This window comes from Diceros bicornis, chromosome 16 (assembly GCF_020826845.1).
Source record: "Diceros bicornis minor isolate mBicDic1 chromosome 16, mDicBic1.mat.cur, whole genome shotgun sequence".
NCBI classification, from domain to species: Eukaryota; Metazoa; Chordata; class Mammalia; order Perissodactyla; family Rhinocerotidae; genus Diceros; species Diceros bicornis.
The window spans coordinates 38,915,543-38,927,862 of NC_080755.1; the positions used below are offsets into that span (position 1 = coordinate 38,915,543).

The window sequence follows — 12,320 nt, forward strand, 5'->3', positions numbered from 1 at the left end:
ACAGATTGTGAGGCCCACCCCTGGAATTTTTAATTTCCTACATCTGGGATGGGAGCAGGAATTTGCATTTCTAACAAGTTCCCAGGTGGTGCTGATGCGGCTGGTCCTGGGACCTTACTTTGAGACCCACCATATTAGTAGATATAATTTTTATACTGCCTTTTTATTGCAATGTTATGTTATAAAAATGTCTCCATGTTATTAGCCTTTATAATTTTTGATGTCTGCACAATGTTTAACTAAATCCTATTTAAAATATAATTAGGAATGGGAGAGGCAAATGTATTATGAAGTATATACTATATACTTCATATATAATCAATGTCAAGGTTATCTCTTATAAGCCTATTTCAAGTCTGTTTAAAATAAAACATGGCTAGCTATAAATTTTTCATTTTAAAAGGAAGATTAAAAAGCTCTACTCCATGTATAAAATCACAATCAATGGAATTTGGGGATGATTCATGTCCTCCCATTACTACCATCATTATATCATGCTTACTACTCATTTTTTACCCTTCTGGAAAATGATTCTTCATCCTCCTTTATAACCTGTTCTCTATCTTCACTCTCAACCCTTTCAAAAAATATACCTTATTATGCTATCAAGATACATAGAACTGAAAGGTTCCTAGCTTCTGGGCAGGTCAGGGTCATCTACCATTAGACTAAAACGCCTAGAGACAGAGGGTCTGCAGCATCCCTTTATAGACCATTCTACCATTTAATCTGTCAGATCACTAAGGCTGCTCTTTCACATAAATGCTATCTTACAGCTCTCGAAACAAACCTTCTCTTCCATGTTCATAATCGTGATAAATATCTACTTAGCGCCTGTCTCATATACTAAACCTAGCTATAAAATCATTCTTAACCTTGTATTTCTCTAAGATTACTGTCCTCGGCTTTCCTTAGAGCTCAGCTACAGGGGAGTGGCTGACAAGAACGGCAATGGGTGGGGTCTCCATTTGCACTGCAAGACTGCAGTACATTTTACTAACTGTCATAAATAACTGTGCACTTGTAATAATTAAAGCACTTAAGGTGTCTCAATAATAATGTGACATTAAATTAAGAGTAAACACAAATGAACTGGTAACTATGAACAAATAAACTGAAATAACCGTAAAAAGCTCAGACAAGATTATAAAAGGTTTTTTAAAATAGGAACTTAATAAGACAAAAATGCCTGACTAGGATGTAAGTGACACAGCTGTGCCTGATTTTTGTAACTATTGCTTCTACAGCAAAGACTCGCACACGCTTACCAGCACTTTTTCCAAGTCATTTCAGGTCTTGATATGATTATGACACATCATTGGTTGTTACAATGCACTTCTACCTCCTACAATGTAAATATTCTCTTGCATAACTGGTTAAAGAAACTAATGGCTTGAGTACCAATTTACATTTTGCATTAATAGAACATTTAACAATAAGTAGTTCTAATGATACTGTCCTAGAAAAACATGCATAGGAACACCAAGATTGAGCATGACAGGCATTAAACTATGAATTCACGTGACAATATTACTAAAGTCTAGGGGATGACTGCCATATTACAGACAAAATCTTTCTCTGGGTTTTAAAAATGATCCTGTAAATGTTTTCCAGTTACCCACTAAGACAATGAAATGATTTCCATGGAATGCTGCTTTACACAAGCACCGTTTAGGCAATTCGGAACACAGGCACAGTCTGCTTTGGCACACACAGCAACTGTGCCTAAAAACCACAGTGACCAGGCTGCATCCCAGAAGCCCAGCTATGACATGGAGAGGGAAGGGCTCACTTTGAAGAAGGCCTCCATGAGCTTCTGGTCAGGGTGCAGGTCCCTCCACGGGAGTTTCTGGTAGGCACTATGAAAAGCGTACAGAATGAACTCTGGCATTTTGGGTGCTGTACATGCTTCACAATAATGCATCAGGTGTAACCGAAGGGCTCCTTCATCACCTGGCAACAGCTTATCTAAAATTGAAAAAGAAAATACAGCCAAAGACCTTTGGTTTATCTTTAAAAGAAACTAACACAAAATATGACTTTGAACTAAAAGCCTAAAACCTAAGGGTCTCAATAATTACCCAATTTCAAAGATTTTCATGTGTCAGGAAAAAAAAAACTGATTTCAGATTAATAATAAAGAATGGGGGCCGGCCCCATGGCTTAGCGGTTAAGTGCGCGTGCTCCGCTACTGGCAGCCCGGGTTCGGATCCCGGGCGCGCACCAACGCACCCCTTCTCCTGCCATGCTGAGGCCGCGTCCCACATACAGCACCTAGAAGGATGTGCAACTATGACAAACAACTATCTACTGGGGCTTTGGGGAAACAAAAAGGAGGAGGATTGGCAATAGATGTTAGCCCAGAGCAGGTCTTCCTCAGCAAAAAGAGGAGGATTAGCACGGACATTAGCTCAGGGCTGATCTTCCTCACAAAAAAAAAAAAAAAAGAAGAATGGTACTTTATTTACTTGGGTAACTGGAATGAGCAGGTGGTGTGTGGGAGACAGCAGAGGTGATCAGTTTTTCTTCAGAACTTCTAAATATATGGCATTTCAACTCAAATACACTTCCACAACCCCAACCAATTCTAGGCATCCCTTTAGTCTGTTGCCCTCAGCATGGATTCTACCTCAGGCATTTAGCACTTCATTCATTTAGCACCTTGGAGGAATCCAATATTCTTCAAAAGGAAATTCCAAAGGACTAAAACTTAACCGTTGGTGCTGTAAAACTAGACTGCTAACTGTCCTTCAGGTAAGTCATTCTAGAACGAATCTCACACTCTTCTGCGACCTGGGACCACTCAGTATTATCCTCACAAGTACTTTAGTGCCTTCAACAGCTAATGGCAATGCACAGGGCATTTAGTCTAAAACAAACTTTTTCAGACTTTCTGGTTCTAGGCAAAAGAACGGAACGTAGTCAAAGAAGAGAGAGCCACACACAACAAAAATAGAAACCTGATGGTGTTTCTCAACACTGACTTGAAAAATGACCAGTGAGCATCAATACATGGTATCAGTCGATTTATCATTTCTAACATTCCTGCGCCCTCGATTCCCAGTCCTTACTTTACTCTACAGCAGGAAACATTAACGCATGTTTTTAACAACCTTTTAAGACAAGGGTGAAGAGTAGAATTTGTTTAAATATAGATAAAACATAGTTTGATTTAAATAAGGATGGATACGTAGGTAGAAGATGTCTAGGAGGAAATCACTTAGGACAAGACTGAGCTTCTAGTCCTAGCTCAGACACAAATAAGTTCTGTGATCTCATATAAATTCATTTTGCTTTTCAGGTCCTCATTTTTCTCATCAACTAAAGGAGAGAGCTGGATCAGTGATCTCACTAAAAGGCTACAATTTAATATTTCTTCATCCTGCTTTGCATATTTCTTCTGTTTCCTCTCTCTGAATCAGCTACCAAGTACTCATGTTGTCTGTGTACTCTCCTGTTCCTTAGCCACTTTCTTATTGTAATACACAGGCAAGAGCCTATAAGAGTGCTTGCCTCTTTTAGCCTTTATGACTATAGTTTGATGCTCAAATACTTTTCTCACTAATAAATATATTCTGGATGGTAAAAAGCAGCTAGAAGTCTGCCTTTCAAAAAAAACAGAGAGAGTACTATTAGGATTTCACATATTACTCATTGAACCAATATTTATTACATAGACACCAAGAATATAGCATTGTCCTAAGTTTTGTGGGGGATAAAAAGAAGAATAACATTTCTGTGTAAAAGGTCAATCAAAAATACTGGATGATAGATAAGGAGAATAGATTAGTAATTACCAGAGGAGAAGGGGAATGGGGGAAAGCAAAGGGGTAAATGGGCACATATGTATGGTGATAAAAACTGACAGATAAAAACTGGACTGTCGGTGGTGAACATGATGCAGTCTATACAGAAACTGAAATATAGTGATGTATACCTGAAATTTACACAATGCTGTAAGCCAATATGACCCCAATAAAATAATTTAAAAAAAAATACTGGATGACGTACATCCAGACAATGGAATATTATTTGGCACTAAAAGGAAATGAGCTATCAGACCATGAGAAGACGTGAAGGAACCTTAAATACATATTACTAAGTAAAAGAAGCCAAACTGATTCCAACTATATGACATTCTGGAAAAGCTAAACTATGGAGATCAGTGATTGCCAAGGGTTAGCGGGGAGGGAGGGATGAATAGGCAGAGCACAGAGGATTTTTAGGGCACTGAAACTACTCTGTATGATACTACCATGGTGAATACACGTCATTATACATTTGTCAAAACCCACAAAATGTATGACACCATGAACGAACCCTAATGTCAACTATGGACTTTGGATGACAATGTTGTGTCAATGTAGGTTCACTGATTATAACAAATGTACAACTCTGGTGAGGCATATCGATAGTAGGGGAGGTTGTGCCTGTGTGGGAAAAGGGGGTATATGAGAATTCTCTGTACTTTCTGCTCAATTTTGCTGTGAATCTAAAACTGCTCTAAAAAAATAAAGTCTATTATTAAAAAAATACTGGATGACATATTGTTAACTCTATGACATAAACACCAGGGAAGCATCACAAGCAGCCATGGAAGTACACCACTCAGATCTCCCTTCAAGGATCCACCACTGTGTCTGAATCAAGGCAACACTGAGTCAACAACTGAGCATAGGCCTGGCCACTTCTGCCCAGTGTGGGGCTCCTCACTGAAGAATCTTTGCACTGGAATTCTCTATTGGGCTGGCCAATACTTTCTCAGAGCTGCCCTGCAGTCTGAGGCTGTTCCCTTCCACTCTCCTTTCACAGGTGTCACACCTGCACTGGGGTCTGAAGGCTTTCCTTGCCTACTTCTACTCCTCTCCCTCTTATCTTCACAGGAGTACCCCAAATAAATCTCTGGCATTCTAACTCCATCATGTGTCTGCTTTCCAAGGACTCAACCTGCAACAATGTACTATGAAGATTTAGAGACAGGAGAGAAATGTATGCACATCAATAGATATGCAGGAGAATATAAAGGGCCTGAGGCTTCATCCAGGTAATGGAATCAGCATGAGCAAATAAATGGCAGAGGGAAGATCCAAGGACTTTTTGGGAACAGTGAGTAGAGCAGTATGGCTGTAGTGGAGTGTTTCCATAAGAAAACCATCACATAGAAGTGCACTGGGCCAGACACATTTGAATGCTGAGCTAGAACATTATACTTAAAAGTTTTTGAATGAGAATATAATAGGACATAAATAGTATTTTAGGAAAATTAATCTAGTAACTAGGCAGGAATAGAAAGTGGAGACAGGAAAAACAGGAGGCTATTGCAAGAATCTGGGTTGGCTGGATCTAATGTCCTTAAAAACCTCCCAGTGTAAGACATTTTAGATACACTAAATAAAATATGACATCTCTGAAAACTCATAGCTAGGTACACTCTGCAGAAGAAAACACCAAGGACCAGAAGCAAAGAGAGGCTAGGAAACCAGAATATTAAACTGATGCCAAAGCCTCAGTTGCCCTAGGAGTGTTTGCTTTTGTGGGGTTGTAACAGCACAAGGAGACAGAAGACAAGATTTTCTAAGGACTACACTCTCACTGAAAGAGCAGATTAGGGGAGGAAAGGGACCTTCTCTGACATAGCTTGGACTTGGAGTCAAGGGAGGAAAACAGTTCACTGTGGTAATTGAGGCCTGCCTGCAAGTGAGTTTGGGGTTTGATTTCATATAACTGTGTGAGAAACCTCAAGCCAAGAAATTACATAGTTCAAATTGGCAACAAATGCAGATGTTCTCTGGAGGCACACACCCTCATCCTAGTCCTAATGGAATTTCCCTAGATAAAATCTGTCTAAATATGGGTTCACAATACAAAATACACAAGGTAGCCTCTAAGAATAAGAGTCTGAAGGAACATCAAACGGTAGCATAAATCACCCCTCAATAGCAACTCAAATAATGGAATTATTACACATAGACCATAAAGAAAAATAAGCATGTTTAAACATTTTAAAGAAATAGAAATTGGAATTTTAAAGAAAATAAAGAAATAAGATGCTATCAAAAAGGATCAGGGTAGATTTGAAAAACAAGTCTAACTTCTAGAAATTGAAATGAAAAATTCAATGGATATTTTCTAAAGTAGATTAGACATAGCTGGAGGGACTGAGTAAACTGAAGAAAGGCCTCAAGAATTTGCCCCAAATGAAGCACAAAAAGATATAAAACATGAAAAAGAAGTCAGAGTCATAGAAAATAGAATGAGATTCAACATGGGGGATAGACAATACTTACAATATTAAAGTATTTAAAAAGAGAATGGCTGCATATTTTCCATAACTGATGACATTCTGAGCTATCTCACAAATAAGCTAAGAAGTTACAAACTTTACAGTAAGTCTACTGCATTAGAGACCTTTCTTTGGTCAAAGATGACTGCCTATCAACTAAAATAAAATAAAATCAAGTACGAAAGCAGAGGCAAAAGATTAACTGATGACTTAAGGAAAAAGTGAAAACTAACAAGAGACATAATGTATCCTCTCTTCCTACCTTTAAAACCCTTGTGCAACGAGTCAATGCAGTCAGTGAATAGCTGCACAATGCTTGAGGCCACCACGGCATCACTCTCCAGCCAGGGGTAATGTCGCTGGCTGCTTGAAAGAAAAGACACAGACACTTAGAAAGGAAAGTCCTATGATTAAATTACTCTAGGCCTCAGAGTCTAGGGCTTGCCTAAGTCCTAGAAACCTCTGTAGTATGTAGCCCTAAGACATATTTAGACCACTTTAAAGGCTGTAAATTCCTGGAGGTGAATTGTAGGTTATAATATCAACCATATAATTTTATATACTTTCCTTCCTAACTTTTATTCCAATGCAATTGAGTTTCAGAAGTGTGTTATTTAAATAACTATCAAATTAATGCCTTTTTACATCCAATTTACGCCCTTGAACCTATCCCTTGTGTATCACGGTTACATTTCAAATGCCTTAGAATTACACAGTCAGGTAGCTTCAACAGTTTTCTCTATCTAAAGCATGAAAGAAAAAAAAAAAAGACAAAAAATTTATGTAACAAAAACATGGCCAAAAATGGACAGGAAAAAAACAAAGAAAAAACCTTTATGTGAAAATTTCAGTTTCTGAATCTGTTCCAGAAAGTTCAACATCAAAATAAATTCCATTAATTCTTCCTGGAAATAAACAGGCCGCCTGCATTATGGTCAGCAGTCTCATAGTCACTACAAAATCCTGAAGGTTTCAGATTGTTTAAGGACAGCCCTCTAGCAAAAGCAAAAATCCAGAACCTTTTCTGTTTTCCTCAACAGGCTCTTGAAGCACCATGGCTTAATGCAGAGAGTCCTGACACGAGAGTCAAAAGCCCTGAGCTCTGGTCCCAGTTCTGGCCCTCACTGACTGTGGGACTTGAGCAAGACATTCAAGTTTTCTGAGTCTTGGGATCAGATTAATTAATATTTGTGAAAACACCTTAAATACTATGATATCTACCACTGTTGTAATATTTATAAAACTCCCGACAAGTTCACCTAACTTTTGTTTACATGATTTTAGGGGAAGACTCAGGATGCAACTCACTGCATTTGGACAGCTCTACACCTCTGTTTTAAATGTTCACTTAATAATGCTTTCATTTAATTGCAGAGTTCACGTTAAAAGGGTAATTCCCACCCGGTAATTTGAAAGTCAACTTAGTTCCAAAAAATACCTAAGGTACTGGATAAAATCAAGTTAGTCTCATGTTTTATAGTGTTATATTATCAAAACTTGATTCAGGGGAGCAACATCCATTTTTCTTAAATGAAGTACCAAAACTAATTCAACTTGTTTATTGTGGAAAACTAGAAATGAGTATCTAGTTTTGCTTCCAAATTAATATCAAGATAACAGCTCTGATCAACCAGACTAACAATTCCACAAACAGAAAATATTTTAAGTTTCTTTCATAAAGAAGTACTTTCTAGAGGACCACCCCAGTGGCGTAGCAGTCAAGTACGCACAGTCCACTGCGGCAGCCCGGGGTTCGGATCCCAGGCGTGCACCGCCACACTGCTTATCAAGCCATGCTGTGGGGACGTCCATATAAAGTGGAGGAAGATGGGCATGGATGTTAGTTAGCCCAGGGCCAATCATGCTGAGCAAAAAGAGAAGGATTGGCAGACGTTAGCTCAGGGCTGATCTTCCTCACAAAAAAAGAAAAAAAAAAAGAAGTACTTTCTAAATTTAAATATGGCCCTACAATAAAAATTAAATCTGTGAACACATCACTTGTACCAAAACACCATCAGAACTTTAAGTTTATAAATCGCAAAGGAATTTGAATATCTGAAAAACTATTTACCTTTCATTGTCCTCTAAAACCAGGATCCATGGTTTAAAGAGCTGAATGATTACTGAATGTAAGGATCTCAGCACTAAAACAAAGCAAAACTTTTATAGAGACAAGAAACAAGCTCATCTTTTGTCAATATCATTGATAACACTAAATAGAAAATCTATTTCTTATTATCTACATACCCATAAACCTATGTTGATATACAAACAACAAGTTTAGTCTGAGTATGTTTGTGTTTTCATTTGCTGCAATGGAATTTCTTGAATTGAAGAATTTTTATTACAACACAATGTCATGGATAATTTTATACTGTACATTTTTTAAAAGATAAATGCTTAAATATTCAGAACCCTTTCCTTAGCAAGATATGCAATAAAAAGAAAGCTGGAGATTGAAACCTATCTCTTTGTACCCTGCTCTATGAAGGAGGGGCAGAGACAAGCTGAAGCAAGTACCCACTGAGTAAGTGAATATAGGTATGACACATACATGGGTTCACACTTGTACTACATCTTTCCTATTTCCTCTTCTTGACACTCAGATATGTAGTTTTATCACAAAGATTTAAATCTTAATGTGTCTATTCAAGTCTCTTCTAATGGAAGGTCAGAACACCTAGCTCAATGCTGTACAAAAGGCATATTACCTATTTTGCTGCTGGCAGATGGGTCTTGGGCCAAGCAGGCCATTTCTGAGTCAAGCAGCCTTTTTAAAAGATAGCCCAAGAATGTCTTCATATCAGCCATGTAAGGACTCCATTTTGAGAATAAACCAAAGCTTTTAAAGTCCAGTGTGGATAATCGAAGTTTATAAAAAAAGTTTGAGAGCCATTGTATAGTCTCCATTACCTGGAAGAAAATGACTGGTCAAAACATGCTTAGTGGGCCGGCCCCGTGGCTTAGCGGTTAAGTGCGCGCGCTCCACTGCTGGTGGCCCGGGTTTGGATCCCGGGCGCGCACCGACGCACCGTTTCTCCAGCCACGCTGAGGCCGCGTCCCACATACAGCAACTAGAAGGATGTGCAACTACGACATACAACTATCTACTGGGGCTTTGGGGGGAAAATAAATAAATAAATAAAATCTTTAAAAAAAAACATGCTTACTGAACATCTGCTTTCAATAGAGTATTAGAGCAGACTGTGGTGGAGGGCTCTGACTTAGTAACAGAGGTGCAAACGTATTAGCATATGAAAAGTGAATTGGCAGATTCCAAACTCTTTTTCTAAAGCAGAGGAACCATTCTTTCAAACACATTCTCATGTGCACCCATACTGTATAAAACTGATGAAACATGCTCACCGAAGGAGCCAGTGGTGTAAGGTTAAGATCACATGGGTTAAGGTGGGGAGGGAAGGTATACACACAGGGAGCCTGAGCCGCTCTTGAACAGATGGGCAAGAGTCAGACTCTGAGGTGTGAGAGAAAGGTGATCCAGGAAAAGGGGGCCTGGGGGAAGCAAGCGACTAACAAAGAAAAACACAGAGGTCTTAAAGATAATGCACGCAAAAGGAGATTTTTAGGTATACATTTTGAATGTGTTCCAATTGTTTAAAAAATAAATATCAAAGGAAATGGGAAAGAAATGCACAGACAAAAACTTCAGACACCAAAAGCTACACACCTGCTTGTCTGACAAGAGGACATCTGGAGAGCTTTGAAGCACCGTGCTCTCGGCAGACGCTGCCCCCTGCCGGCAGTGTGGGGTGCAGCAGCCCAGGGCTCTCAGAGTGGCTTTCCAACACTCAGGGCTCAGCAGCTGCTCAGCAGAGCCTTAAGGGGCAGGGACAGAGGACAGCAAGTCAGCATCTTTCACAAACTAACTTTTTCAACTTGAATCAAAGAACACGTGTACTTTTCAAAGGAATAAAAATTAAATAAAAATCCAAAACAAATTCATAAAGATCTGTGGTGAGGAAACCAAAGAAAAGAGAACATATTAAAAGAACGGTCCACCTGGACACTTGACTTTCCTTGTTCCTGGTAACCCAGCTGGGACTGAGTACAGCCATTTGAGCTGGAATCTGGAAGGGGAATCTACCTACGCGAACCTGACTGGGGAATGGTAAAGGTGCCATTTTCCTGGCTGGATGATGTGAGAGAAACAACAGTGACAGGACAAAGGAGACTAGGTACAGAACACAATTGCAGAGTCTAGGCTCTGTTCAAGAAGGAGTCTCATACTTACCCCTAAAACTCCACTCCTACAATGGACAAAACCTGAAGAAACACAGAGATAGTGTGCAAAAATAGAAACTAACCAGGTAGCACCCTGCTACTTGCAAACCTCACATCCCAGAGGACAGGAATAATACCTCCTCAGGTCCTTTCCACCCAGGGGTGGCATGAGGATGAAACAGGATAACAGAGGCTCATAGGAGTAGATCTGAAGGGAAGGATGATGAGGTCAGCTGCAATATGCTAAGGATGAGGTGTCTATAGGACAGTGAAGGGTCTGTGGCCAACGGCTACTGTGGTCTGGATCTTAGGGCAGAGGCCTGGAATCAAGCTACAGGTGTGGGAGTTATGAAGACCTAGAAGATGGCAGTAAAGCCAGGGAAAACAATGGGCTCACTCAGAGTGAATGAAGAGAGCAGACGAGCAAAGGATGAAACCCTAGGAACATCGACATGGTGGCCAGGGAGGGATGGGAAGCCAGGAGGCTGGAGGTCATAGAATCTGACAGAGGTGGTATTGTCATTCTTAAGCCTTTAACTGAATTACTTTTCCTGGGAAGTATACATTTCCTATTAAATGCAAGTCAATGGCTGCTTATATAAATTCTGCCTTTATAATCTCTCTAAAAAGTTTCAGAGGGGGCTGGCCCCATGGCTTAGCGGTTAAGTGTGCTCCGCTACTGGCGGCCCGGGTTCGGATCCCAGGCGCGCACCAACGCACCGCTTCTCCAGCCATGCTGAGGCCGCGTCCCACATACAGCAACTAGAAGGATGTGCAACTATGACATACAACTATCTACTGGGGCTTTGGGGAAAAAAGGAGGAGGATTGGCAATAGATGTTAGCTCAGAGCCGGTCTTCCTCAACAAAAAGAGGAGGGTTAGTATGGATGTTAGCTCAGGGCTGATCTTCCTCACAAAAAAAAAAAAAAATCTAAAAAAAAAAAAAAAGTTTCAGAGGAAATAACTACAATACATACTTGATAAAATTTTGAAAACTTAGAACAAAAATTAGCTATGAAAACAGGCATCAAAATTTGTACAAATACATTTCCCTACCACCATTCTCCACCCATCCTGCAACTTGCCTCTGTAGGAAACAATTAAAGCTTGAAGTGCTTTGAAAATAAGACCACACATTTCAGTATTCTTCAGGTAGTCCAATACATAAGATCACTAACTTATTCATTAAATGATTCCTATTAAGTAACACAAAGATTTGGCATAAAGCAAAATTTAGTTTTCCATTACATCTATAAAAACTATGAAGTTTGCATGAAAAAAGTAAATACTATCTCATTTACTATATTTCAATAAAATTTCTGCCTAGTGCAATTCCAAAAATAAAAAAGCCTACACCCTTTATTGCTCCTCTATTCTCCGACACTCCAATTGCGGCAGGGCCGACAATGGTGGGAGGGCATGTGGAAAATCTACTGCTCCTCTTTCTCTTGGTAAATATAAATAGAGTCTATCATTACACAGGGATAAAATTCATTTGCAAAAAAACAAGAGTCAAAAACTTAGAGGGAAAAATCCCCAAATTTATCCACTATTTGGAACTACAGAGAAACCAACCGGCATATTAAACATACTATAAAGGAGCAACTTCCTTCTCGTAGCAAATCTGTAGTTGGCACAGTAAGCAAGCCCACTTCCATCTCACCTCAGTTCAAGACAGCTGCAAAGTCAATGTAAGGAGGTGGGTGCACAACTGTGGACTCCAACACCAAATACTAAGTGCTGTCTTGCCCAATTGGGACCCATTCTAACATTTAGGACAGTAATTGACCATTT

At 39.4% G+C, this 12,320-nt stretch overlaps 1 protein-coding gene across 1 annotated transcript in view; it reads right to left on the bottom strand.

The window, feature by feature from the left end:
- Nucleotides 1–12,320, bottom strand: part of EPG5 (ectopic P-granules 5 autophagy tethering factor) — a 111,159-nt gene that overhangs the window by 20,888 nt on the left and 77,951 nt on the right. Inside the window, exons 32-36 of the mRNA XM_058557033.1 lie at nt 9,972–10,120; nt 8,995–9,196; nt 8,355–8,427; nt 6,546–6,649; nt 1,793–1,968 (exon numbers count right to left, since the gene is read on the bottom strand). Coding sequence (XP_058413016.1) covers nt 1,793–1,968; nt 6,546–6,649; nt 8,355–8,427; nt 8,995–9,196; nt 9,972–10,120 — 704 coding nt within the window. The remainder of the gene's footprint in view (nt 1–1,792; nt 1,969–6,545; nt 6,650–8,354; nt 8,428–8,994; nt 9,197–9,971; nt 10,121–12,320) is intronic.